The sequence below is a fragment of the Hippichthys cyanospilos genome, chromosome 20 (genome assembly GCF_059441005.1).
Source record: "Hippichthys cyanospilos isolate Australia breed blue-spotted pipefish chromosome 20, RoL_Hcya_1.0, whole genome shotgun sequence".
Taxonomy (NCBI): Eukaryota; Metazoa; Chordata; class Actinopteri; order Syngnathiformes; family Syngnathidae; genus Hippichthys; species Hippichthys cyanospilos.
The window spans coordinates 664,967-691,684 of NC_142388.1; the positions used below are offsets into that span (position 1 = coordinate 664,967).

General features: G+C 44.7%; 5 protein-coding genes and 1 long non-coding RNA gene across 9 annotated transcripts; 4 read left to right on the top strand and 2 right to left on the bottom strand.

Moving 5' to 3' along the window:
* The first annotated feature begins 689 nt into the window (after positions 1-689).
* Positions 690-4,364, top strand: baalcb (BAALC binder of MAP3K1 and KLF4 b). The gene is made up of 4 exons (XM_088403714.1): positions 690-831; positions 1,532-1,940; positions 2,620-2,834; positions 3,255-4,364. Exons 2-4 carry the CDS (start codon positions 1,760-1,762, stop codon positions 3,417-3,419), a joined length of 561 nt encoding a protein of 186 aa, XP_088259840.1. The 5' UTR covers positions 690-831; positions 1,532-1,759; the 3' UTR covers positions 3,420-4,364.
* nme6 (NME/NM23 nucleoside diphosphate kinase 6) lies at positions 1,429-7,893 on the bottom strand. 3 transcript variants are annotated; one of them, XM_088403718.1, is made up of 6 exons: positions 7,725-7,893; positions 6,761-6,856; positions 6,172-6,274; positions 5,758-5,797; positions 5,098-5,258; positions 1,429-4,547 (listed from the first exon to the last, which is right to left on the bottom strand). In XM_088403718.1, exons 2-6 carry the CDS (start codon positions 6,851-6,853, stop codon positions 4,396-4,398), a joined length of 549 nt encoding a protein of 182 aa, XP_088259844.1. In that variant the 5' UTR covers positions 6,854-6,856; positions 7,725-7,893; the 3' UTR covers positions 1,429-4,395. The 3 variants fall into 3 exon arrangements, with proteins under 3 accessions (XP_088259844.1, XP_088259843.1, XP_088259841.1); XM_088403717.1 differs by having other exon boundaries at positions 7,676-7,891; XM_088403715.1 differs by lacking the exon at positions 7,725-7,893 and adding an exon at positions 6,981-7,189.
* On the top strand, positions 7,793-10,218 carry LOC148406798 (uncharacterized). The gene is made up of 3 exons (XM_088403713.1): positions 7,793-8,266; positions 8,998-9,606; positions 10,082-10,218. Exons 1-3 carry the CDS (start codon positions 8,162-8,164, stop codon positions 10,199-10,201), a joined length of 834 nt encoding a protein of 277 aa, XP_088259839.1. The 5' UTR covers positions 7,793-8,161; the 3' UTR covers positions 10,202-10,218.
* A 5,130-nt stretch (positions 10,219-15,348) lies between these two features.
* LOC148406799 (uncharacterized) lies at positions 15,349-16,661 on the top strand. The gene is made up of 2 exons (XR_015863860.1): positions 15,349-15,580; positions 16,394-16,661. It is a non-coding gene; the product is annotated as an uncharacterized LOC148406799 (long non-coding RNA).
* A 776-nt stretch (positions 16,662-17,437) lies between these two features.
* eif2b4 (eukaryotic translation initiation factor 2B, subunit 4 delta) lies at positions 17,438-23,052 on the top strand. Of its 2 annotated transcripts, none has more exons than XM_088403735.1 (13): positions 17,438-17,482; positions 18,294-18,331; positions 18,422-18,554; positions 18,627-18,839; positions 18,907-18,989; positions 19,832-19,923; positions 20,253-20,367; positions 20,443-20,519; positions 20,852-20,954; positions 21,462-21,589; positions 21,660-21,837; positions 22,027-22,207; positions 22,486-23,052. In XM_088403735.1, the coding sequence occupies exons 1-13, from the start codon at positions 17,461-17,463 to the stop codon at positions 22,683-22,685; spliced, it is 1,563 nt and encodes a 520-aa protein (XP_088259861.1). In that variant the 5' UTR covers positions 17,438-17,460; the 3' UTR covers positions 22,686-23,052. The 2 variants fall into 2 exon arrangements, with proteins under 2 accessions (XP_088259861.1, XP_088259862.1); XM_088403736.1 differs by lacking the exon at positions 17,438-17,482 and adding an exon at positions 17,521-17,670.
* atraid (all-trans retinoic acid induced differentiation factor) lies at positions 22,923-26,506 on the bottom strand. The gene is made up of 7 exons (XM_088403737.1): positions 26,238-26,506; positions 25,948-26,078; positions 25,142-25,210; positions 24,974-25,045; positions 24,550-24,671; positions 24,382-24,482; positions 22,923-24,298 (listed from the first exon to the last, which is right to left on the bottom strand). The coding sequence occupies exons 1-7, from the start codon at positions 26,328-26,330 to the stop codon at positions 24,194-24,196; spliced, it is 693 nt and encodes a 230-aa protein (XP_088259863.1). The 5' UTR covers positions 26,331-26,506; the 3' UTR covers positions 22,923-24,193.
* Positions 26,507-26,718: the final 212 nt, after the last annotated feature.

The following is a 26,718-nucleotide window of genomic DNA, read 5'->3' on the forward strand; positions in this document are numbered from 1 at the left end:
AAATTACCATTACAGCTCGGAACTGAATGTAAGATTGGAGTACTATCAAAATGGAAAGCAAAAGTGCGCAGTACAGTAGTTGCAGCCAGGTCGCCTTCTTGCGTTCACTTCTACGTTCTTATGAAGGATTTGCCTGCCTTCTGGTGGACAAGGTTAGTAGTACGCCGTCTCCTTGACTTTAAAAATACTGTACGGCATACAGTACTGTATATATTTCCTTGCAATGGTCATTTATTTGACGGACAATCTTTTTATTTTGTTTCCTGTGCTCAATATTCTGGTGATTACGTTCTTGCATTAAGCACGTTAGCCATGCCAGCAAGGTAATCACAGCCTATCTAAGCGGCTCAGTTTTAGACTCACATCATTTCAATTACAACAGTAGTTTTAATATAGCACTCAAGATAAAGGAGGGCTGGATGGAAAAAAAGTGCTAAAATAAGAGCAAAGATTGCAGTTGATGCCAGTCTGTAATTTACCTAGCGCCCGATGACGTCAATTCGTCACGTTCAGGAAGACTTTTTTTTTATCTAAAGCGTTCGATAATTAATTACCAACGTTAGCGTTTCAAATATTTTTATTTAGAGTTCAGCGCGACTTTATTGTAAAAACTCTGTGAAATAAACACTTTTTTTCTACAGAAAAGCTGACGGAGGGCTATTGGTGTGTGTGTGTGTGTGTGTGTGTTGGGGGGGGGGGGTAACCACGGGTAACAACATGACTACACGTGCGCGCGCGCGTGTGCTGTGATCGGCAGACTTGCATCGAGTAGCAGCAGCGACGAATAACAGAGGGGGCGGCGAGACGACCGAGAATATCCTCCGGCAAACTGTGAGTCTCCCTCCATCAGCTCCATCGTTGACATTTTTGCATCCCATCGAACCGAGCATCTCGCCCTGCACTTCATTCGTCCGTCGCCGTTCATCCCACGCGGCCACTTTGCCCCTGCACGCAATACGGCTTGTCAAAATGTGCGCGACAACGTGTGTATCGCTTGCAAGCTTGCAACGTGTGTGTGTTTTCAGCAAAGCTTGACGCAATTGCAAAACGCTTCGTTTTGATGTTTTTTTTCCCCACCAAATCGTGGTTGGTTGTAGTGGTGTAGCGTTCAGCCACACTGCATCGTACTCAGAGCTGTTCCTAATAATGTGACTAGATCACTAACATACGTCTTATAGTACGTAGTAGCTATAGGTCAGCTATAGGTTCTCGCGGGAGGAGGGAGGATGGGGGCCACTCAAAAGGTTGAGCCATGTTCAACCAATAACAAAACAAAAATGCCTTCGGGATGTTGTTTAACGCTTTCATTTTGACAACAAAGGAATTTTACATCAAAGGGAAAGCGTTGAAAGGAGACAATAGGGAGCTGAAATTTCACCCAAATGGTGACCACATGTCAAAGTAGAAAATGGGAAAATGACACACGAGCAGGAGCGTGCCATTTATTGGCAAAAATGCTGCCAGAATGATGTGGAAGAATATGATCAAAAATAGCGCACAAGGGTTGAACTTCCATTCCGATGTCGTTCAGGGCGGCTCTCGTCATCGCGGGCGCACGAAGCTCGACCCGTGTCAGAACGCTCGGGAAAACCGAATGATGGGAAGCCCCCCAGCCGCACCTGAGGCGGACCTTGTCGCATGAGGACACCTGGTCTCCGCAGCCGGGGGCCGCGGCCTAAGTCCACTCGGATCGCGACAATTAAAGCCGGCCGGCAAAGGGACGTTAAAGGTCGGAGGTCAGGGAAAGGACGCGGGCGGCATGGGCTGCGGCGGCAGCAGGACGGACGCTCTGGAGCCTCGCTACCTGGAGAGCTGGACCAAGGAGACGGAGTCCACGTGGCTGACGGGCACCGACGCCGACATCCCCCTCTCGTCCATCCACAGCATCCAGTCCGACGGTTCCGAGTCCTGCTTCGCCTCCGACAAAATCCACACTCCCGGTAAGGACGCGCCAAAATAATCCAGGCCGACAGAATATCGTGTGCTATGTGGGCGCTATCGTATGAAAGATGGATTTCCATTCCTTACTTGGAATTACAAGTATGTCATGTATGTGTAGTACGTATGGCAAACGGTCACGGTTACAGTAATTGTATTATTTATGTTACTATTTTAAAAGACGACCATTCTTGTCCATAGGGTTCAACGGTAGCGGGTTTTAAAAGTGGGAATCTTTTCTTTGCCGCACTGAGAAACAGAAGCCGCCCTTCCAGCATTTTCCGGTGCGCTTTGAGGTTTGAATGGACAAATTGGGCACAATAGGTGACTTGAAAGGACCGCACTTGGCTCTCATGGAAACAAAACACACACACGCACACAAACCTAGCTCACATGTTAAAGCGACGCCTTACATAACGAGGACTGAAAGTTCATTAGAAATTCATCACGTGGATTTGAGATATTCAACAATATATTGTCATCGTCTTGAAATGATGGCCCATGTCATATTTACACAAAAAAATATTCAAATCAGCCACATCCAGATGGAGATGACTCAATTCCACCCCGTGAAATTGTATTATTAATTAATATAGTCAGTATTTGGTTTGGGGCGTTTTGTGTGAAAAATCTATAGAGGGAGGTCGTTATTTTAAGGAGGTGTTCCGTGTTCCGCCGCAGTTCCGGATTTCTTCGAGGATGGCCTCCCACCTCCCGCGCAAGCGTACCTCAAAGTATGCTCGACGCCGTCGGAAGCCAGCCTCAGCGACGTCAAGCCGAGCGACGGCGGCGGCGGCGACGATCCCGACACGCTGGCCTCTCCGGCGCAGGAGGGGGCGCCGCTGTCCTCGACCACCACGGTGCAGCGCACAAGTGTCCTACATACTGAAGAGATTGTAAGTGACAGCGCTACCATACCGTACTACGATCTCAACATTTCAAACAGGGTGTCATAACAACATTTAATTGTAAAAAAATACATTTATAACTGAAATGCAAAGATAAACATTGAAGAATTTATAAGGCGATGAGGTTATTTTATTTTTTTCGGCCCCCAAAAAGGAAAACTCGCAGTTTACGCACTGCATCGGACGATACGATTTTGAGGAAATTGAAGGCTTTTTAGTTGTGCCTTATAGTGCGGAAAATACAGTAAAGCGAAAACACGGGTCCAATGCTAAAGCTAAGCTAATGTACATAATACCAAGTACAAGGACAACAAAGTTAAGTAGACATGGTCAGACGATGTCACGCTAGGTACTTGAAAAAAAAATCAAATCAAAATATATTTCATAGCGTAATTTCATCCACAACAGACCAAATGGCAGGACAAGCGCATGTCCACCAAGCAGGTGACCATCACGGTGACACAGAGCATCCACCAGGTGGACAAAAACGGCAAGGTCAAGAAGTCGCTGACTACCTACGAGGTGATGAAGCCCGCCGAGGCCATCAAACAGGTGGCGGCGCTCAACACCTGAGGAACGCGTGCACATTTTCATCCTGTCTCGTCACTTCTCCGCTGTCTCTTGCACTTATTCACATTTTATTACCTGCTCAGAAAATACGTCAAAAGGAATGAGGAAATCAAGCCGCCTTTTTTTTCCAAAACAACAAAATTGCATGAATGATCATGAAGCACAAAAACAAATGAAGTTGTCCAAAACAAGTACTGGTTAAAAAAAACAAAAAACAAAAAAAAACAGTTTTGACCTACTGTTTTGACAAATTTCTGAAGAGGCTTTTCATTTGCCTTATCATAGTGCTTAAATGAAAAACAGCGATTTCCACATTTATTTTGAACAGCAATCGAAGGAACAGCATGTCAGCTATTTTTATTTGACTCGTAATGCAAATAAGCATAGGCTGGAATATATTGTTATTTGGCCTCAGACCCCCAAAACTGAGATACGTGGTTTTCATTAGACAGCATAAAATACAGTTTATGTATTTGAAAATACACGTGTTTTATTTATTTGTCTTTGCCTTATTTGCTTCTGGGCTGGGTGAAATGTCAGCGCTCTACGTACCCCTAGATCAAGCTAAACAACTTCTAAAGGGCTAGCTTAGCCAAACCATTGTGTGTTTATGAAATCAGTGTTTTTGGGTCACTGTGTGTAGGAAATATCAAATGTACATTGTCAGTGTTGTTTTTCTTTTTTTTTTGGTGGGGGGGGGGGGTAGACTACGATGACGTGGCACAATCAGGCATATTTTCTTTCTTAAGGGAGACGGTCTAAATTTAGCTATGCTAAAGGGCAAATACGGTGTTTGTTCAATGACTCAGGAAGCTGAAATTGAAGATTGCACTTTTTACAGAGAGGCCAAGAATGGGGATTGTGTTATTTGTTGTTTTTGTGTTGCTGGTACTTCTGTACTGTCTGGGTTCAAGTCTTTTCTGATGAGAATAAAGACGGTCTCAGTAACAGCAGTGTAAAAGGGAAAGTCATTTTCAGCTCAGCTCTGAGCAGAGAGTGTGTGGATGTGTTGCCGAGGATCGTAATGCATGCGTCCCGACCGGAAAGACGGCTCCTCCCGTTGCATCCACTCCTCCGCCTGGAAGTCCGGAAAGAAGAACACAATTTCTTTGCGGGCCGATTCGGTTGAATCTGGATGAAAGCGGAGCGCAATTTGAGTAAGAAAAATGTACAAAAATGCACACACATCACATTGATTAAGGCAACCGTATAACTGAATTACAAATGAGTTCTTAAGCAAAAGTTTTGCATATACTGTACTAACAAACACCAAAGGGAAATAGCTTGCACAAACAAAATGCTAACAAGCTAAACGCATACAAGGCAGCACAACTAACATTAGCTAGCATTTTCACCACAGTCACAAGTTGTTGGATCAACAAACAAACTCATTTTGGGCTTATTAACATAAATGACAAGATTCTTATAAGGCAAGCACAACTTACAGACACTCGTGGGACACATTTGACAGAGAGACAAAACAACACGTGCGTCACCAACTGACCGCCACACCATCCTTCTCACTACAAAATGTAATATCAAGAGCGGCCAGAGGCGGCGCCAAAAAGCAAAGAACAAATGAATGAAGTGTTAAAGGATACACTAAGTCAGTTCCAAAACATCGTTATTTCGGGTGGGGCCCATCAAAGTTGTTATTTCAAAAGGAAGGCGGGGCACACACCTGAGCCGTGAGTGGTGTTGCGCGTGTCCGTGAGCCCGAACCGAGCCCGCAGAGAGGTGGGGGAAGTGTATCGGGCTCGGAACACTTTGGTAGGACCCATCAGTTCTCGCCAGTAGCCAACGGCATCCTCTCGAGCTAAAATATACGCCCGCATGGGGCCGCTGTGCCGGACCAAAATAACCAAAACTGTGAGTACAGGCAATGTGGAAAATCCATTTGAATCGCTAATTCCAGTAGAGTTCTGGTAAGCTCGTTTTGTGTTTATTTATGCTGTACGATGGTGCCTTGAGATACAAATGACCCAATTTAGGAGTTATGTCATTCGGGCCATTTTTTCTCATGGCTTTTGAGCAAAAACATAGACAGTAGACACACAAACAATCCAACAATGTTTCCATATTCTTTATGCTCTGCAGAAAAAAATTGTTGCTATGCGGCAGTACTTCTTAAGTCTTGTCTGTGTATTATACTGTGGTCTGTATTCTCCTGCCACTTGGTGGCCAATCTGCTTACAAAGGAATGGGCCGCGATAAATAATGATGCACAAACTATTATGTTCTTGACATTCTATCCAATTATGCAATATGTTGGCATTTATTTTTTTGTGCCACTAACAAACATATAGCACGTGCCTCCAAAGCATTGCGGGATGTCGCTTACCTTGACATAAACTCCACAAGTCTTTGGTAGAAGAATCGCCCTGAAAATCAGCAAGACAGTCAAGTGAGATGAAGAGTGTCTCTGGAGTTGCCGTGGTAACCAAGAATCATTAGTGGTACACATCTCTGAGTTCATCAGCATTCAATTTTTTTACTGATTTCTGCACTCTGCAGCAAGCCCCTCATTCTTAAAATATTGTTTTTGTTTTAACACATTAGCGCGGCTTTGTCATTTTCCTCAAAGCTGACTGACAATCACATTAGCAAAGGCTGCTCTTAAGATAAAGTGGCGCAATGCCAAACGCTCCCACGAGCAGGGTGAATCACTTGCTTTTAACCCTGGCGTCTGCAAAAAAAAAAAAAAAACAGGCCAACGCCGCCTCAACTTGTTCATATGCACAAACGCTTTTAGCACCTGAATGCTCAGCATAAAACCTCTCGGAGTCTTGACGTCGCCACACCAGATCTTTGCAGCGAACGATGATGAAGTGGTGATCCAGGATATTTTGATGAAGTGCCTGCAAGTAGAAAAAAAATATGTTGCTAAATCCTAGATTGTGCATGTGTGTGTTTTCGTAAGTGACTCTTTTAAGTTTACAGTGGGGCTTGGACTTTTAGGTGACGACACTTGTGAGATTTTCTCATGACAAGCCAATGTTTGGTTGATTTTTGGCGGCGGCAACACACGTCACAACAATCAGCCATCATCAGTTCATGTTGTTTAGCTCGCAGTGATAGTAAAGCCATCATTTGTGCTGTGTACTCGCATTTCCTTTTTGATTTTGGTGTGTACGTATCTATTCTAAGGTATATTTTATTTCAGGGGGTACACAAATGTGAGTGCTAAAAAACAAATGGAATAATGTCCGTAAAACTGTATTGTAAAAAACAAAATAAAGAAGCAGAGTAGAGTGACAATAAAGGTAACAAGGGGGAGGGGGGGGGGGCAGGATTTGTAATTGATGTAAATGGTAGTCGACTGACTCGACTAGCAGTGGTGGTACCTCCATCATGAGAGGATGAGCCACTGCATCTGGTTTGATGACCGCCAGGGTGAGCTGCAGAGCTTTGGATAGGCGACATGCCGTCAGCAACATTATCTTAGGAAGGAAAAAAAAAACAACTAATGAGTTGATAACGGTAAGTGAACATCTTTTCGCCTTTATGTTCATTTTAAAGTTAGCATGTCGAGCTAAAACCGTCCTGAGATCGATTTTGGCTTACCGGAAGTCGAATTTGGAGAGCTGAAAATACTTTCAAACAACGTCAAGAAGTATCGCCATCATGTCCGGAGTATTTACAGTCTTTGATATTTCGGAAATATTATTTTGGAGCGTACACCCGTCAGAGGTAGGTAGGAATTGTTTTGATAATAGTCTCCTTGTACGAATGGGGACCATTTAGTCCGTCAGTAAAATGTGCCGCCCGAAACGGTCCTTCGGTATGGTTTCCGCCTTGTTTATTGGTTCCTCCTCGTTTTCAATGTAAAAAAATATATATGTAGGACGTATACATTTTTAAAAAAATGAAGAATAACTAAAATCCAAATTTAGAAACAAATACATTGGTCCAATCAGAATTCAAAACTATTATATATCACCACGACATGTTTTACTTGAATTATCCTCAATGTACAGTACAGCTGAAATTTTAAATGTTTCTTTTGAAAACCAAAAACAAAAGGTGAAGCTTCATTAATTTGCTCCAATGGATACATTATTTTGCAATTTCTATATTTTATCCATCATCAATTATTACACATCTATAAAATACAAACAATTGGCATGGCAACAGAGCAACTTGAGGACAAAAAACGCACACACAAAAAGAGAGCTATTCCAATGTAACTGCTTTGTGGTCAGACGCAATTGTGAAATAAAATTGAGCAGGTCGTTCATATGCTAGCAGGACTGGCTCACCTGAGCTTTCAGCCAACTACACTCTCATTCACTGCGGCACGTCACTCACCAGTCCATCTGCCTTTTAAAGCCATACACACTCAGCGTCACAGCTAATATAACACAAGAAGGTTGGGATGGTTGCCCCAAGTGGTCAAAAATCATATGTGCATCCCACGTGCATATTTTAGCTCTAGTACTGTCTATTGGTAAGCTCGTCAATTGCTAGTCAATTATTTATTTATTTATTCCTTTGTTTTTTTTTTTTTATGTATTTAATAGCCTGCAAGCATTCTGGCCAAGATGATGGGCTTTTCAAACTCTTCAAAGCTATTGCTTTCCTCCTTAATGTCTCTTTTGTTTTTTTGTTTTTTTACTCTTTCATCCTTTTTCGCCTTTATCTCCCAAACACCCTTCAACGTTCAATTTAGGCAGAAAATCCAGAAAGACCTAGACACTGGAAGAAACTCAATAAGAAATTGCTTTAGTATCAAGTTTTGATCACTGATGGCCGAAAATATGAACATGGAGAAACGCTGCTTTGGAAAGACAAAGAAAAGGCCCCAAGGAAACTATTATTATAAAAAGCAGTTGTCACACTTGCCAAGTTGGGTGAGTTTTTTTTTTTTCTCTCACAATTTTAGTTTGATTTGTGAACATAAATCCTCATCAATTGTATGCTTGCGTCCTGTCAGTTCACACAAGGAGAGAATTCTTGAATAGAATCCGTTTTGATTGTTGTATAATGTAGTGTATTTACAATAGTAGCATTTGTCAAGGCGGTGTTAGGACAAGTGTTAACACCGCTGAAAGAAATGAATGAAATGAATGTTTGTCTCCAAACGGAAGGGCCGTGTCGGTCCGAAACCTCATAAGTCACATTTTGGTAAATTTCATATTTTATTTAATCTATACTATTAGTTTAGTCCCGTGCTAAGTTTATAAATATGAGCAACCAGCCCGACACGCAAACGTCACCTTTCTTATCCTTTCGTGTTATTTTCTCTCGTTACTAGAGAAAATATTTTTCATGAGCTGAATTTTTCGTAACAAGGGGCGTTCGTAAGTAGAGGTACCACTTGAATTCCAAGGTATTATTTTTCCAGCAGGCTGGGAATTGGGCTGAAAAAATATTTCACAGGGTGTATGCCTAAAGAAAATACAACTTAACCACAGGTCTCCGTGAGACCTGCCTGGCTAAAGCTATTGCCGTATCAGTAATTCCTTTGACGCCATCTTGTGGCACCGTTAAGCAATTAAAAAACTTTGACTGTCGGATCTAGGTTGTCGGATGGAAGACATTCCAAAATGTGATGCGTTTGCTGTGCGTTTTGCTGGCTCAGGCCCACCCTCACTCGCATCCCGGGACGAGCCCCGGAGGTTTCCATCAGCCCGGGAACTTTGGCCGGCGCTCCAACCGCGAGCCGGCAGCGGAAAACGCCGCCCTGAGAGAGCAGCCGCTTTTCCGGCAGCGGCAGCGGCTCCCGAGCGCCCCGAGGAAAGCCGTCGCCGCGGTCAACGAAGAGTGGCGGCAGTGCTGGGTGGCCCGCGAGCAGGAGACGGCCGCCCACTTTCGGAGTCATTGGGAAGGCGCGCGGCGCTACGTGGACGACACGCTAGCTCATTTTCACGCGCAGATGGAAAACATGCACCTGCGCTACGTAGACACCGTTTGCTATTTTCAAAGCGAGATGGGCTACATGGGACGAGTCATCTCGGAGAAGGACGAGATGATCAAAAAGTTGAAAAAAGAATTTGAGCTTCTCCAAGCGGAGAACAAGGAGATGTCTTCTCAGCGATGCAAAGAGGACGACCCCGCGGCGCGGATCGGGCGCGGCTTGCGGGCCGAGCGAGGGGCGCAGTGCGGCCCCGGCGCCCAGGAGCTTCTTGAACACGTGGAAGTGCTGGAGGATGCCTTCAAGAGCCTGACGGTGCACAAAGAGGAGCTTGAGGTACGCCTCTTCAGCTCAGCGCTGTGATGGACCGTCTCGCCCGACGGCCTTTTCCCATTCTTGCCATACGGACAAAATGTCCAAGGTCGAGATACCGAGACGAGACTGACAAAATCCAGAAGCAAACTCAACGCAGGGGTTGTACGAGTTGGCCGCACAATTCAAGAACAAAATCGGAGAAAACGGCAAACCCATTCGCAACAACGCCTACATGCAAATCATATACTGTACTCGTAATAATGTCATAAATACATTCTGAATGGATACTATACATCAGGTCTTATACATCAGGTGGTACGACGACACAAGTCTTCAGTCCAAGCCAATTTGTCGTTTCCCTTCCACAAATGACGCAATCGTACTCACTCCTCACTTACTGCGCATGTCCGAGTCAAAGTGCTGTAAGTTTTCCTGTTTGGTCTCTCAGTGTCCGAGGGCGGCGCTGTCACTTTTGCTCTGCTTTTTTCTTTCCCAGGAGCGAGAGCTGTTTGGTGAGAAACTTTCAACGTTCTTAAAGCTCCTTCTGGCCCAAGCGGGTACACTCCTGCTTTTTGCTCTGGCCCCTGAGCGTTTTGCACCCTCCTTTAACGTGTGAATAAAATGATTTGCTGATGTGGCCTTGTGTGTCCTTGGGAGTGGGGAAAGAGGGCTGCATCGGAAATTCTCGAGTAGTTTTTGATCATTTGACCGGTCTGATGGATGGATTAAATCCAAGATAATCAACATAGCAAGAATCAAATTTGACCCTCGTTTTCTGTCAATGATAGGGTGAGAAGAGATTCCCACAACTATCAGCAAATCTAATGCTTTTTCTTAATGCAGAGGCAAGAACTGTACAGTTTTCCTTTCAAATAAGAGTGGGTGAATTGGAACTACATTTTGCTACAGCTAGGGGTTTCAAACTCATTTTTATCGTGGGACACATTGTAGTTACGGTTTCGGTCAGGGCCCCAAATTTTTAAAATTTGAAGACAACTTGCAATTTGGTATTTTAGCCAGGAACTTGAAATCAAATCAGCACTTGGCGGTCCGCATCTGGCCCCAGGGCCTTGAGTTTGACACCTTACACAGATGCACGCATTGAAAATATATTTCACAGGAGCTACGTCATTGCAGAAGGTTTGATAATTACTGAAACATAATGAGTCTCTAATTGGCTGTGCTGCAGAAGTTTCGTCTTTCTGGTCTTTTCTGGCCAAATTCAATCATTTGAGAAGTAAGCATCCACAAAAAGAAAGGTTTTTGAGGTCATGGTCACCCCAAACGTATATAACTGTACTTCGCCTACAGTGCTAAGCTGCCCATAGGTGCGAATGCTCGTGCGTGTCCCGCAGTCCTGACGAGGACTGCACCCAAATGGACGTCCGTGTTTCTGGTATGTCATCAATGTGGCACAGATGAGACGTGAAATATGTCAAGTGCACGCCAACTGTGCCGCCAGGGCCGCACCCCTCTCCGGGCGGGATTCCAGAGGACGAGATGGAGGAACGGGAGTGGGCCAAAGTCTCTCCCACCTGTCCTGCTCATGTGACCCAGGGGGACTGATGCCACAGCTGTCGGGAGGCCGTCGCTCTTACATCAGCGGTTCGCAACTTTTTTTTAGTGGCGATGTACCCCGTAACCTCAACGCAAAGATTTCTTGAATGAATGAAAAAAAAAAGACCTGAAACAGAAATGTATGTATGTATTCCATTTTTTTAAGCTTTGTCATTATAATTACATAACATCACAAATTTGAATGTCTACACATTCAATCAATTGAATGTCTGGACTCTTACTTAAAAAAAAAGGTGTCCCTGGCATTGAATGAGTTAATAGTGATGTTGCGCTTGTACTGGACAGTATTAAAAACAATAATAAACCTGAAGTTGCTGTTTTAAAGTTAGATGAATAAATACCATGATTGAGAATGGATTCTCCTCTATGCGGCCAGCCCGCAGCTAAAAGGAGTTTGACACAAGGGGAAAAAAGGACAAATAAAACATGTAAAAAGTAAGTGAAATAACCCTCCTAGCTGAGAATGCAGCTGTGTTGCGAATGAGGCAGTTATCCCTTCAAGCCCATGTGAAGTGGGGGACACCACTCACCCGCCCCCATTTTAATGGTCTTTGATTAACCCTGGATAAACCTCAGCTGTTCTGGTAGGCTTTCCCTGACATTCTTGTTGTCACATCTTACTCTAATCCTCTCCATGCTCCAAGATGTGCAGATGAGACAAATGTTACACAGTGTACTAAAATTCAAAGCGGGAAAAGCTTTGGAGTTGTAAAAAGTGTCTTCATCTTTTTAGCCGTTCTCCTGGCACCGTGGGCAGTTGTCGCCGCACCCTTTTGCTCAGGCAGCTGAGCCACGAGCTCCATGTCAGGGTTAGAGCTTGGAATGATGTTATGAAGACATATTACGCCAGGAGAATTGAGATCTTGGGGTAGAAGAACCATGACGGAAAACATGGTGCCCTCCCCTCAAAATCCTCTGACGTCCACATGAGTCGTTCCTGCGGCGACACCTTTCCGGGGCGGCGGTGACGCGTCGGCGCCTCATTAGAGTGAAGACGAGGGCCTCCAAAGCAGCGTCGACGCCTGCCTCCTTGCGTTTGTGACCACCAGGAAAACACAAACACGCTCGGGACGCCTTCTTTCAAGTCAACCGGCTTTGCCCTCGACTCAGAATCCTCACCTGTTCCCTCTTTGAGCCTAAATGCCGGTGACCTTTCGACCCGCTCCACGCGACAGCTGCGTCAACCTCGGCGTGGGGCAACTGGCGTGCCCGGAGAAGGACAGGAGTATCGGAAGCAGATAACGAGTCAGCAACGCGATACAAATGGATGGGACGCGTCCGGGGGCTGCCTTTCGGGATCAGCGGAAACTTTCACTTTTTGGGCCCCGAGGCGGGAATTGCCGCATTTTAGCGTTTAGCTATTTGTCGGCCGGGAGGAAGTCGTTCAACGGGGTTCGAATCATTTACGGGGGCAAGCCGACGACGTCATTACAAGCATACAAATCATTCAGAAAGACTTTGTAGTGGTACCTCAATTTTTGACCTCCTGGAGAGAGAGGAGGGGGTGTCCCAGGGGGTAAAGAAGTGATTAGTGAGGGGGAGCGTAAGGGGGCCCCCGGTGTGGGATAAAAATAAATTCACTGATCCAGTTTTGGGGGGAAAGACGCAGTCCGCGGGTATGCGTGGCCTTCCATTTTGGCTCAAAAACTTCAACCAAATGGACGCTGGAGAAAATACATGTAAAAGGGGAGTTTCCCAAACTTTATTGAGCCAGATAAGCTCAACCAGTGGTTCTCAAAAGGGGGTACGAGTACCCCTGGGGGTATGTAAACACACTTGTATGTATGTGAGCTTTCAACAGGGTTTCTGCAGCTATCAGCAAATCTAATTGAATACTGTCCAGAAAGCCGTGGTTCCCAAAAGGGGGTACGAGTACCCCTGGTGGTATGTAAACACACTTCAGGGTGTATGTGAGCTTTCAACAGGGTTTCTGCAGGTATCAGCCAATCTAATTGAATACTCTTTGAAAAGAACAGGATTTTTTTTTTTTCAAATTAAGAGCAAATTAATTGGAATATGATGACTGCTTTTTGGTCTATTATCTTATACTGGCTCCTTTGAAAAAAATGTATGGCTTTATTCTATTACGTTTTAGATGTATGCATTAGTGACACACTTTTCCAGCGATGAAACAGATGAATGAATAAAATATGCCTTGAGATGCGACTCCAAATGTAGTTCTGAGGTTTAATAAATCAGGCGTGGATTAACCAACATTATGTTTTGAGTTTTTTATTTTGTTGCTCTGGGCTAGGGGTTGAAAACATATTCGAAACCCTATGTGAAAATGACCTACTATCATTATATACGAAAAAACGGTGACGCGATATTGCATTGGGAATGGCTGGCCCGGTGCATGCGTAGCCCACCTGGCCAGCACGACAAGTGACAGCGATCAGCTGCCCCGTGGAGAGGAACAGCCAGATTACCATTTGCGCCCGGGCCATTGTGTCCCATTTGAGCGACCGACCGCGCATTCCCCCAGTGACAAAAGTCACCCGATACGCCGCGGCGGGCCCGATATAACGCCGCCGAGGCCTTGGCGCATAGCTGACACGAGTGGAAACGTCGCATTTGAGGTCGGCGGCCCTCGCCCCGGCCGGCGGCCATGGGAAATATCGGACGACTGTCCAATTTAGACTACATCCTGTCAAAGAGAGCAAAAAAATCCAAATAAATAACGGCGCGGCTATTTGCGGACTTGGAGCGCCTCGGAAATAGCCGTCGCGTCGGGTTTCAATATAAGCCCCCCGCTCTGAGCCGGAGCTTTCTGCGAACGAGGGCCCCGGGTTCCGATCGCGCCCCGAGCCCGAAGGCTGATTTTAGAACACAGGTGTTGACCTTAGCGAGGTGGCTTGTGCTTGCGGCAGAGGAAAATGAAGCGCCGGGCTGCTGACGGCCATATGGTCCCCCGCAGATGCCTGGGAGCGGTCAAATATGGGCCGGCAATCGTTCCGTCGTACGGAGGACGTGTCAGCGGCAAGCCCGAACAACCGGGCGTTGCTCGAAATGCTTGTCCAACCAAACTACATCCCGTACGCAGCGAGAAAGTCAAGTCGAGTCGAGTTCAGAATCGGCACAGTCTCAAAGGGCCCCGCAGTCCAAAAAGATAGCAGACGGAAAATCGCAAATACGCACCGGCATCCCAGGAGCTCCCAGAAGAGGAAGAAAATTCAAAAACCCTCATCCGGGGAGAATAAGAAACCTTCAGAAGGGAGCGCGCATTAATATCAACATGTATCGATAAATACTGGATACATAATCGATGCGGGACGCGTAGTGGGCCGGAGCAATAAAATCATGGTATATACGTAGCCATATCATTTGAAAACAAAAACTCTAGATTCGTTATTCTTTTTTAATACCGTCCAAAATAGTACAAACACAACATCACAATTACTCATAAACATTAACAATTCTATTAATCGTAAATCATTTACTGAAAAAAATTCTGCTCCTTTTAATGCTTTACATACAAAATCGACTAATTAACCCTGGCCGGTTCTGGCCCGCAGGCCATAAGTTGGACTCCCCCGATCTACCTCAATGTATTGTATATAATTTTAAAGGGAATAAAGTAGAATACCTAAATATCCAATTAGAATTTTCTGAAACGCAAGCCCGATTTTGTGAAAACGCGTCACGTATGTCACGTATGTCACCTATGTCCGTAGATAGCCAGCTAATAGTAATGAGTGGGTTTGCCACAGTAATATTACGCAGTTGTGACAACCTCCTTTTTCTTTTCGCCGATTCACACTCGACATTCCAAATGGGAACAGAACCCCGTCCTTGGCCAAGGTAACGTTTCCTTCGCAGAAACAAACCGTCAGCTGCGACCGCTGCGAAACGCCGCGACACATGCCCGCCTTACAGTCGATGCATTGTTCTGCTCTTTTCTCATAAAAAGAAGCCATTGACATTGGGTGTAAAATAGAGGGGGAGAATTAGTTGGAATGGATGGGGGGGGTCCTTGGTGGCGTAGCGCGAAGCTCAAGTCATCGGGGTGTAGGATGTCTGGAGGCCAGCGTGAACAGCTGAGAGGTGTGATTTCACAGGCCGGCTCCCCACTGTCAAGGGTCCTGATTGGGCCGGACAGCAGGCGCAAAGGAGAGGCCCCCGCCGCTTCTGAAGGACACCGACAGGTGGGAGGCCGCTCCGGAGTCGGGGGGGTCGGCCGGCTTCGCCTCGCAGGCATAGAAAAGGCCGAGCGGCGAGGCCTGAGCGGAGCGCTTGGGCGGACCGGAGCGGGGCCGGTCGCGCCCGGAGAAAATTTGAACCTAGACCGAAAACCAGGCCATTTGGGGGGTTTTCTTCGCCTGCTTTTCGAGGAGGAAAGGCATCCTCGCTGGAAACGATGACCCCGACAAAGAGCGGTTAAGTCAAGTGACGCCCTCGCAAGCGAAACCCAAGAAAGGTTAGTAGTTTTCAAAGTGTTTGAAGTAGGTGTGACTTGTTTTAATGACGCCGATTTGGCTGCAATAACCCGCGGCAGAGATTGTCCTAATGTAATGTTGCTTTTTTGTTCAGCAGGGGCAAATTGAACAAAAATACAAGAAAAGACACTTGTAGTGTCCATTTTCTTTCTAGCTTAGGCAAAAGGCCGGCACTTTTACTTGACTTTTTGGACTTTTCCGGGGTTCTCCTTCAGCTTGACGCTTCGGAAGGCCGCGTTGCGTTCCGGGCACCATCCGGTTGTTGCCTCTTGGGAGGACATGCTTCCTTATATCCCCATATTCATACAGCCACTTATGGAATGTAAGGAAGTGTGTGGTTCCAAGGGGACGCCAGCGTCGGACAAAGGGAGGCTGTTATTCGTTTCACTCAAACAATGCTAATGTATCGTCTTTGTGAAGCCTCCGTCTCCGTGAGGTCGAGGGGGGCGAGGGGGGGGGGGGGGCGCTCAGGTCGACGTGTGAGTTTTACGTGCGAGCGCGTGTCGGGACGACAGCTGAAAGGAAGGCTGCCGGTTTTAGCCTGTCCCAACCGCCAAGGAGGATTGACAGAACACAGCTGCCGCTCCCTTTATAGCCGTTACGGGCGCGCACAAAGGGGGCCGCTTGGTCGGGCGAGGGGGAGGCGGGGGGTGTCAGGGATGCGGGGCTGTCACCGACGGCTGCGACCGGACAAGCGGGAGATCTAAAAATAGGAAGTTTCTGCAGTGCGCTGTTTCAATTTGCAACCTAATGTCCCTCTTGTTTGATGAGTAATGCGATTTCATGCGTTTTAGGTAAGAGAGAAGAAGACGCGCGGGCGCCTCTCCTTCTTCATCTTCTACTTGTTCTTCTCTCTCTTTGCTCATCCGAAGCAACACCTTGCTGTGGCTGGTCAAACGGAACCAAGTCAGGCGTTTCTGTGAGGTTTGGTCCCCTTCAACCAGCTACTGCGTCGTGCATTCAATCAGCGGACGCCAGGCCACATGCGCGCTTGATGATATTTGATCTTATTCTATGTTTGTGGATGTGCACGTGAAAAGTAAATAAAGCAATCAAATCATTGATGGGCTGGTGAATTTATTGCACAATGTACGTTTTGCAAGGAGTACTACAGTACGACATAGCTCACTGAAGAAGGAGAATGTTGAATTTAGAAAATGTTGCTTTTTTACGCAGTTTTAATACTGCGCATCTTGTGTCACAGTTACAGTTAGATGACATTTAATTTACACAGTACAGTATTACTTTATTTTTACTTTATAAATCATCAAATGCCGTTTATATGAATAATTTTTGAATCGTACATACAGAGTGACTTCACAATTATCGCCTTTGCGTCAACGATGATTCTATAAATATCATAAAAAAAGGCATATGTTTGTTATCATACAAGTGAGTCCCAATAGCTGCACCAGAGTTAAATTAGATTCTTTTTTTTTACCTAAATCACTATCGTAGGTCAGCACACATACATTTTTTTTCTGTTTTGCTCTGTATTTATTTGTGATTTTAAGATTAATAAAATTGCCTTGTTTTGGTTGCAAATTCTATCAAATCTAGGGCCTTATCCAAGGGCATACCTATACTGAAATAAAACATTCTATAAGTATGTATGTATGTATGTATGTATGTATGTATGTATGTATGTATGTATGTATGTATGTATGTGTGTATGTATGTATGTATGTATGTGTTTATTTATTTATTTGTTTATTATTTATTTAGTTATTTATTCATTCATGTGATAAGGTTGCTAGTTACATTCGATGCCCTCCAATAATGTCAAGTGGTGCCTGTGGGGGGCGCTGCTGGTTTTGGGTCACCCATGCGGCGCAGAGAAGAGGAAGCCGCATCCGGAAAGATGGCGGATAGCGTAGTGACAGGTGAGTGGGGCCGGTGTGTCAACGCTCTTTTTTTCGTGACGCTTTAAGCGCTATGATGTTTTGTGTCGAGCGACGGGAGAAAAAACACCGGCGCTGACGCTGCTGGTTTTTTAATATTCAAGCTTTGACCCTTAGCGAAGATAATTACATTTCTCCGAAGATACCGTGGAAGCTAACGCACGGTTTTGGTGAGCTTTGCTGGTATATGTGCTTCTCTTATCAAAATAAATTCGTGTTGAGTAACAAAGTTGAGCCTTCTCTGAAAAAAAAAAAAAGACGCTTCAGTCCACTTAATGTGATTAAAATGTTCAAAATGTTAACTCTACGGCTGGGCAATGAATTCCATGAATCAATCTTTTTTAAAAATCGATCGTTTTAACATTAGCTAAATCGTGAAATTTAAGTTCAGCGCAATAGGTTGCAGTAATTATAAAATACCTACTGAATTGGGGCGTTCGAGAAAGTTATACACAAGCTATGAATAAGTTTACATTAAAACGGATTTTAAATCAGTACGTTATTGCCTGAACATTTTGAATACGATTTAAAAATATTGGATTGATATTTGTTGGGTTTACTACTTTGATTAAGATCCATTAAAATCATAATCTTTCAGACTGACTGAAAATAAGATATTTTCTTTTCAGCCCTATCACCCAGCTTTACTTAATAGTAAAAAGAAAGCGTATCCTCATTTAGAATCTTCATATCAACGCTATTGAATAAATGCTCAAGTAGCTTTCCATATAGCTGCAATGAGTCTAAATGTAATCTGTCAAGTGATTTTGTCAAACTGTATCCCAACCTGCAGATGAAAGCGACAAGAAAGCGGACATCGAGCGTGCAAAGGTGAGTTGCTTTAGCATTCTGCCCCCTTTTTTGGAAATTATATTTGCAACAAATGTAGTAAATCGCACACTTTGCATTTGGACGACACAGAGCGAAGGCAAAGAGCTGACCAAAGAGGAGAAGCAGCGTCTTAGGAAAGAGAAAAAGCAGCAGAAGAAAAACAAGGACAAAAAAGATGACGCCGCAAAGCTTGATGCATCTGCCATGCCGCCTTCACAGACCGGTGGACGTCATTTTTTTCCTCCATGCATTTTTCAGTGCAGCTGATCTTACCTTGTGTCCATTTTTTGTTAAGCTCCTTCCGCAGTGCCTGCCCCCAGTGTTGACGCTGTCGCGCCATCTGACAAAGCAACCAAGAGCAAAGTGGAGCTGAAAATGGAGAAGAGACCTCGACATGACTCGGACAGAACCTCCAAACAGGCCAAAAAGCGTGACGGCAGTCAGCAGCAGGCCGCCGCCGCCGCATCTGCCGCCAAACCCAAAGCGCCGCCTGGAGAGCTGCAGCCTGGTAACGCCCAACCGGGGAAATAACCTTGTGTACGCTGGAGACGCTCACTCTTTTTTTCCGTCCGTAGTGGTGAAGAGGCTGCCCGAACACATCCAGGTAGATGATCCCGATGTGGTCAAAAAGCTGGCCAAGAAACTGGAAAGACAACAGGTACTCTTGTCTCATGTTCCAAGTAATGTTCTTTTCATTTGAAAAGAAATCTGTACTGCTCCTACCATGGCATGAAAAGGCATGAAATTAGATTTGCTGATACCTGTAGGAATCCTGTTCAAATCTCACATCCCGCCTGAAGTGCTTTCACACAATTCCATGCGAGAACCACTAATTTAGATGGAGGATTCAGGATTTTTACATTGTTTTTGTTTTGTGTGTTGGAGTTAACGTTTAAAGCGTGGACCTAAGTTCACGGATGGGCACGAATTCCAGCTCTAGTTTTAGTTGAAAATGACTTTCTTCAAGCTGGATCAAGAGTCGGCAACCTGTAACGTTCAAAGAGCCATTTTGACCAGGTTTCCATGGATAAGACAACACTGGGATGGATGGATGACACTTGTGGCCAGCGCTCATGATATTAAGCCAATTGAACTCTGCTTTTACTGTTTTTGTCCATATCTTATCGAAGCGAAGGACTGTTGAGATGGTTTGGATGCGATTGACAGATTTCTGAGAATTGGCCTTGTGGAGATGTCATGAAATGAAAAGAAATACCAGTCAGTAAGAAAATGGATCAGTCATGTCATGAAATGCATGTGACGGTCATTTCTTTCAGAAACCAGAGCATGACACTACTGAACAGGTACCGAGCAGTGCTTATCACATGAAGCTGTTTGCCGTGTTGCTTTTGGGAGCAAATGGTCTGCCACAAAGGCAAATGTGTGGCTCTGTGTGCTTGAATTTTTACAAATTGGCCTTTTTTGCTGTGCAATTTTTTTCACCGTCCGCCGTGAAGCTGATCAGTGGTAACGGGCAAACCTGCCGCGCTTTGCTTTCAGATCCCGCTTCGGTCGGACTACGGTTACAAGGTCAGCCTCTTTTCGCACCTGCACCAGTACAGTCGCAAAGCGCCTCTGACGCAGCAAGTCGGGTAAGATCAGCAATTAAAATTTAAAATATGTATACGTATTATGTTGTTGTATGTTATTTAAAAAAAAGAGAAGAGCAAGGATTTCTGTTGAAGGTAATGAGGTATTTTTTTCTTCCTCGCTCCTAACATTGTCTACCAATCAACCGTTAAAATTGCATCGTGAGCAACGTTGAAATGTGAAGGTATTGTATGCTACGGTCCACTAAAATACGGACGGCGGGCTGCAAATATCCCCCGGGTCGTAGTCCGGACACCCCCGCGCTACGGTTTCTTAAAATGGCATTCGTGGCGATGAAATGCGTGTTGATTTCTTGCCGGTCCCTCGCCAGCATCCCCTCGTCGGTCATCCATCCCGCCATCGTCCGACTGGGCCTCCAGTATTCCCAGGGCATCGTGGCGGGATCCAACGCTCGCTCGGTGGCACTGCTGCACGCCTTCAAACAGGTACGGCGCCACCCAGTGGCCCGCTTTGCTCTTGTTCATCACGAAAGTAACCAAGTCCACGCTCTGTCCCAACAGGTCATAAGGGACTACACCACACCGCCAAATGAAGAGCTAGCCAGAGACTTAGTTAACAAATTGAAACCTTACATAAGGTAAAAGCAAAACATTTTAAATCATCGTTTAGCTTTTTTTTTTTTTTCTTTTTTGTTACCTTTATACATTTGTACTTTTTACAAAATTCTTTAGTGAATATTTATGTAGCGATGATGTAAAAACATACAGGTTATCTCATTTTAAACACGTACTGTTTAAAACATAAATTTGCTTTAAGTGTTAACAAGGGAAACGTATTGGTAGAAGTAGATTTTTAACCACTTTACTCTGCTTAAGTAAAAGTAAAGGTGGTGATGGAGTTCGTATTGCAATATATGGATATTATTGCCCAGCCCTAGTAATGTATTTTTTTCTTACCTGCTTTCTGCAGCTTCTTGAACCAGTGTCGCCCCCTGTCGGCCAGCATGGGAAATACAATCAAATATATCAAGAAGGAGATCTCCATCATTCCAAACCACTGCAAGGAAGATGAGGTTTTTTTCTTCTACGGTTCCCCTCCTGACACCTTGAAATTGACACACAAAGACAAAAGACACGTATACTTTATACATGTAAACCGAGCTCACCTAGGTTCTTATTTTGGTCACGTAACATTTACATGCAGAGCCGTGCTTAGTTGTTACCTGAGCCCTGAGCAACTAATGTTCATTTTCAGTCATCAGGAAGTGACCAAATGGCTGCCGCCTATTGAGATGCCCATAAATAGGTGGATTCTACTGCCAAATTCATATTCTGCAGATGCAATTTGCATAATACTGTGTTTGGACGGTTTGTTAGAACACTGCACCAACACAACAGTAACTTGCCTGTCTGTGTTTATTGAGAGTATTGAGTAAAATCGCAGTTCAAACTCAAAATTCAAATGCAGATAGCATCTTCTTCTCTCTCACTTTGTTTACCGTTTACTGGCAAGTAAAAAAAATGCAAATAAGATGCACTGGACTATAAGCTGCAGGTTTCAAAGCTGCTGTGGCACGCAGGCAAAGAGCAAGCTGCTGAACTGCATCGACTGCTACATCGACGAAAAGATCGTCCTGGCGGCCAAAGCCGTCGCCGAGATCGCCATTGAAAAGATCAGCGACGGCGACGTCATCCTCGTCTATGGATGGTAAGCGCACGTGACAGGGCACGCGGCGGCGGCGGGCGCTTCATTGCCTGGCTTTGATGTTGCGGCACAGCTCTTCGTTGGTCAACCACATCCTGTACGAAGCCTACAACATGGGCAGGAAGTTCCGCGTGATCGTGGTGGACAGCAGGCCGCGGCTGGAGGGTCGCGAGGCTCTCCGCCGCCTGGTCCAGCACGGCATCCTCTGCACCTATGTCCTCATCACCGTCATCTCCTACATCCTCCCGGAGGTCAAATACACACACACACACACACACACAGTAAGCACGGGTGTCAAGCTCCAGTCCCCGATGGCCGGTATCCTGCATGTTTTATAACCTTCTCTCTCAAACACCGGCCCTCGAGGACTGGAGTTTGACACCTCTGCTGGAACACACGTACACACACGCAGACGTGGGCGTGACCTCGCTTGCCCTTAGGTGTCCAAAGTGCTCCTGGGCGCCCACGCGCTGCTGGCCAACGGTTACATGATGTCCCGCGTGGGCACGTCCCAAATCGCCCTGGTGGCCAAAGCCTTCAACGTGCCTGTGCTGGTGTGCTGCGAGACCTACAAGTTCTGCGAGAGGGTGCAGACCGACTCCTTTGTATCGAACGAGCTCGGTAAGTCAAGATCAAGATTTGTGTTACTGTTTTTTGAGATGGATGCGGTTCGAGTATTAGAAATAGACCCGTAAAGTTTTTTAAGTGCCGAAGTGACCTTTAGTAGTAGTCAAGATTGCTGATAACTGATATTTAGAGCCCATATTCATTTTAAGTAGAAGACGCATTTTTTACGTCAAAAAAAAAACTACTGTACATTCGAAACCCCAGCTCAACTTTTTCGGAATCTTTCTACCCATATGTTTTTTGGAACAATTTATTTCTTTATTTTTCTCCAGACGATCCCGACAACCTGATCGTAACGCGGAAGGGAAAGACGCAGCTGGCGCTGTGGCAGGAGGTGCGCTCGCTGGGTCTGCTCAACCTGGTGTACGACGTGACGCCGCCAGACTTCGTGGACGCCGTCATCACCGAGCTGGGCATGATCCCGTGCACGTCGGTGCCCGTGGTGCTGCGCGTCAAGAACGTCGACCAGTGAGCCCCCATCCGCGCGCCTTCTAGAAATAAATATATCCATATACAGCAAATGTACAAAAAAGAAGGTGACTTTTAAACTCACTTCTCTTCATTGTTACTCGGTTCAAATGCGAGTGTGAAGGCTTGTCCGTTTGGCTTCCGACACGCTGGCAATAGCAAGAAATTTAAGTCACGTAAATGGACGGGATGCGTTACACTTCCCGATTTCAACGGAACAAAAAAACGTCCAAGCATGTAATAGTTCTTTTGGAATCGTTTTATTGCTGATACGCAATGCCTTACGCATCAGCGTCATGATCATTTTTGCTTCAAACAAGTTCACAATAAAGTTCAGGGGCGGCCCTCCCTGGCCACCCCCACATCAAGAAGAGCGTGGATTTTTCCGCCATTTTTACAGACAAGCTGTATTCTTAGCTCTATAACACCCGCCTGTTATTTATAACTGCATGTTATTTTGAGACAGAACTTGGTCAATATGCTTCAGAAATTAATACCATTTAACGAGTAAAACACACTCAGAGGAGAAATGCGCATCAAAAAAAAAAAAATCGCAGGCAACCGTGATACTTAAATCCAGCTAAATATCCTTTATGCTTGAGAATATGTACAGTGGGCCCCCGGTTTAGGAGATGAATCCGTTTCACGGTTGGCATCGTAACGCGAATTCGCCTTATGGCGGGCAATCCCAACCTACTGAATGTTAATTAACTAATGCGTGTAAAACCCCAGGTAAAAACATCAAAATTGTATATACATATTAAAAATTGGTAACAAAATAGTACAGTAAGTGCTACTTATCTATAATATACATGTATACAATTAAATAACATCATAAATACAAAATATATAAAGGATTTTGTTACCTTTAAGTGACATGATGAGCTTGTAATGGCCATATTCCCTAGTGAAGGTAGCCTAGCCTAGCCTAGCCTTCTTCGTAGTTCTTGATTTTCTCCAGCTTTGTCTCCATACTAATCATCTTCTTACTTCTTTCTTAAACATCATCATCAATCTTGGTACCCATGGCTAACCCTTCCAACTTTGAATTAAGCAGTAAAATGCACGATAAATACGCTTTTGTAACCACTCAGACGAGAACAGATCTTTAACGTGCCGCCATTTTGAAACCGTGATGCCGACCAATAGCGGACCAGCATCTTAGTGACTCCTTGACGCCGACCGATAGCAGACCGGTATCTTAGGGCGTCGTAACACCGACCAATAGTAGACCAGGATTTAGAGACCGACGTAAGCAGTGACACGTGTGGTGACATATGAGCGCGGTGCCCCTGACAGACACGCATGTACGCTGACCGCCATGTTTGAGAAGAGAAGTTGTTGTTTTTGATGTGGTAAGGCGAAAAAAATGTCGTAAACATTGCGGTTCACGTCGTAAGGTAAAAAAAAAAAATCTAAGGCAGGGACGTTGTAAACCGGGGATCCACTGTACTTCCCTTTCAGCGCATTCGGTAGATAAAAGCACATAAAAAAAACCCGAACATAAATGGCCTATAGAGACTTGGCCTTTCGTCTCTGGGTGAACCACAGCAGGATGGAAAGGACAAGTGTGGAAGCCCCCAAAGGTCCGAACACCCGCAGGACTGGAAACTCCCCCTGTTGAGGACGATATGGACAAATGCCTGATTTCTAAAGAAATCAACATATTATGCATACCAAAAGAGTAAAAAGGAGCAGACCTCTCGCAGACACTTGTATCCGTGATAGTTGTCGGCGCAGCTGCACTCGAAGAATCCGGGCCCGTACGGGCCGCACCGAGAGTACTCGGGACAGTACACAGCTGCGAATCCAGATATGGTTAATCGTATTTGATTGAGCAAAGACAATTTTCTGTCGTGTAAACCTACACATCTTCTCGGACTGACTGCACATGTTCCTCTGGCCTTCGCAACGGCGCCTTCCCTCGTCCAGCGCCACCTTATCCCAGGAAGAATTCCCGCCTGGGCAGTCGATGTCTCCAGGCAAAATCCTGAAAGATTAAGTACAATATTTTGTCTAGTTAAGTCAACTTTAGTTGTATAGCCCTGAATCACTGCAGTCTCAAAGAGCTTCACAGGTGAAAATAAGTCAGAATGTCGTAAATACACAACAGCTTCCCCTGAACAAAGCTCCCAGAAGGGGAAGGAAAAACTCAAAAACCCCATCTGGGGAAAATAAGAAACCTTCAGGGGGGACCGCAGGCGGGAGGAAGCTCCTTCCAGGCTCAACGGAGTTTTGCTCTTAATTAAACAAAATAAAAAAGTCACAGAAAAATAACACTCCTGTACTTACAAATAGCTTAAATGGCTGAATCCTTGAAACGCCGAGTCACTCATGTTGATGATGTTGTTTGACGACAGATCGCTGCAAAATTCCAAATTATATTACAATGTTTTATACCTTCAGAAAACTGCATTAAATGAGTTCATGTTTTTGTTGGAACAATATGATGATACATACATTATTAAAGCGCCTGATGCTTCCTTGATATTGCCCACGTGAGTTAAGGAACAATTGGACCAATCCAGCCTAAAGACAAGACATTTACATTTGAAATACAGCAAATATGACTCCTGTGTTACACCTATTATTATTATTATTATTATTATTACACCTATCCATTCATTTTCTATTAAAGCAATGACGTTTACCGAAACATAACATGATTACACTTGGAAACTTGTAATCATTATATTTCCCACAAACAAATGTGTCACTCCCAAACCGAACAAATGACAAGTTCACAGTGCCTTGAAATACGAGTCACAACGCTGCACAACTGCAATCTATTAGTCACTTTTATCAGAGGCTAAAGATTATCACAGATATTGTGATATTTGTGTGTGTTTGCCAATAAATGGATCACGTTCAAATATAAGTTGCTTACAGGTTATAAATGGTTGACAATGCGTGCAGTGTTAGCGTTATTCTAGAAGAAAGAAATAGTGTTTATTTCATGCTCTTTGAGAGGAACCCATTTTTGCCCATAAATCCAAGCTAACAACGGACCGAAACGTATACTGACTGGAAATACTGTAATTGCCATATTTCCCAAAGTCGTGAATGCACTCTTTGCAGGTGGAGCCAATGATTCATACAGCAAATGGTTCAAAACATATTGTATTTGGGAAATTCTAGTTAAATAAAAATTTGCTACACTCGCAAATGCGTCATATACATCCCTCCTAGCACAATGATGGCAAATTAGACCGAAAAGAAAATCATATCTAGACTTGCATTAATTACAATGTCATTGGCAGGCCTACCCGATGATGCGTTCAGGGTTGCTCGTTTCATTCCCCAGGCAGCAACGTCCGGTGATCCGACCGTGGGACGAGGAGCAAAACATACCCACATCGGAGCCATTCAGTACCGCTCCGGTGCATTGTTTACATATCTGTGAATGTAAACCATAATTTGTTGCTACTAACTATATCGACAGTGAACGGCAAAACACGAGCTTGTCAGTCAACCGCGTAACGTATGTAGAGGCCATCACATTGTTTACGTGTAACAATGATAGCCTAATAAACAAAATAGCGATTTTGGGTGATACCTGCGCTTCGATGTGTTGCTGGCTGTCGTAAACACACAAATAAAGGACGAAAACAAGCAGAGGCGGCGTCAGATGGTCATGCAGAGTTTTCATTTTTCACCAACAGGTCACGTGACTAGGCTGCGACCAGAGGATTTTCTTAAACCTTTTATTTATTTTACATTTAGGATTTGTGTAAAGGTTTAGTGACGTTTACACGCCCAACAAAAATTGTGTATCTATTAAATCTATTTTTTTTGAATACGTACACTCGCCTTCTCCCGCTGTCATTTTGGATCAGACCAAATAAAAGTGAGATGATTTTTCGAACACGTGAAGCAATTGCTTTAAATTACCTAATGTAAATACATCTACTACACAATCCTTAATTGCATATTTAGTAGAGACGTATGATAAGGAGGGAATACCGTGTTTCCAAATATTATTTGAAATTTGGTTGATTCTACCACCCCCGAGCGGAAAGAAAATAATCTGTGCCAGG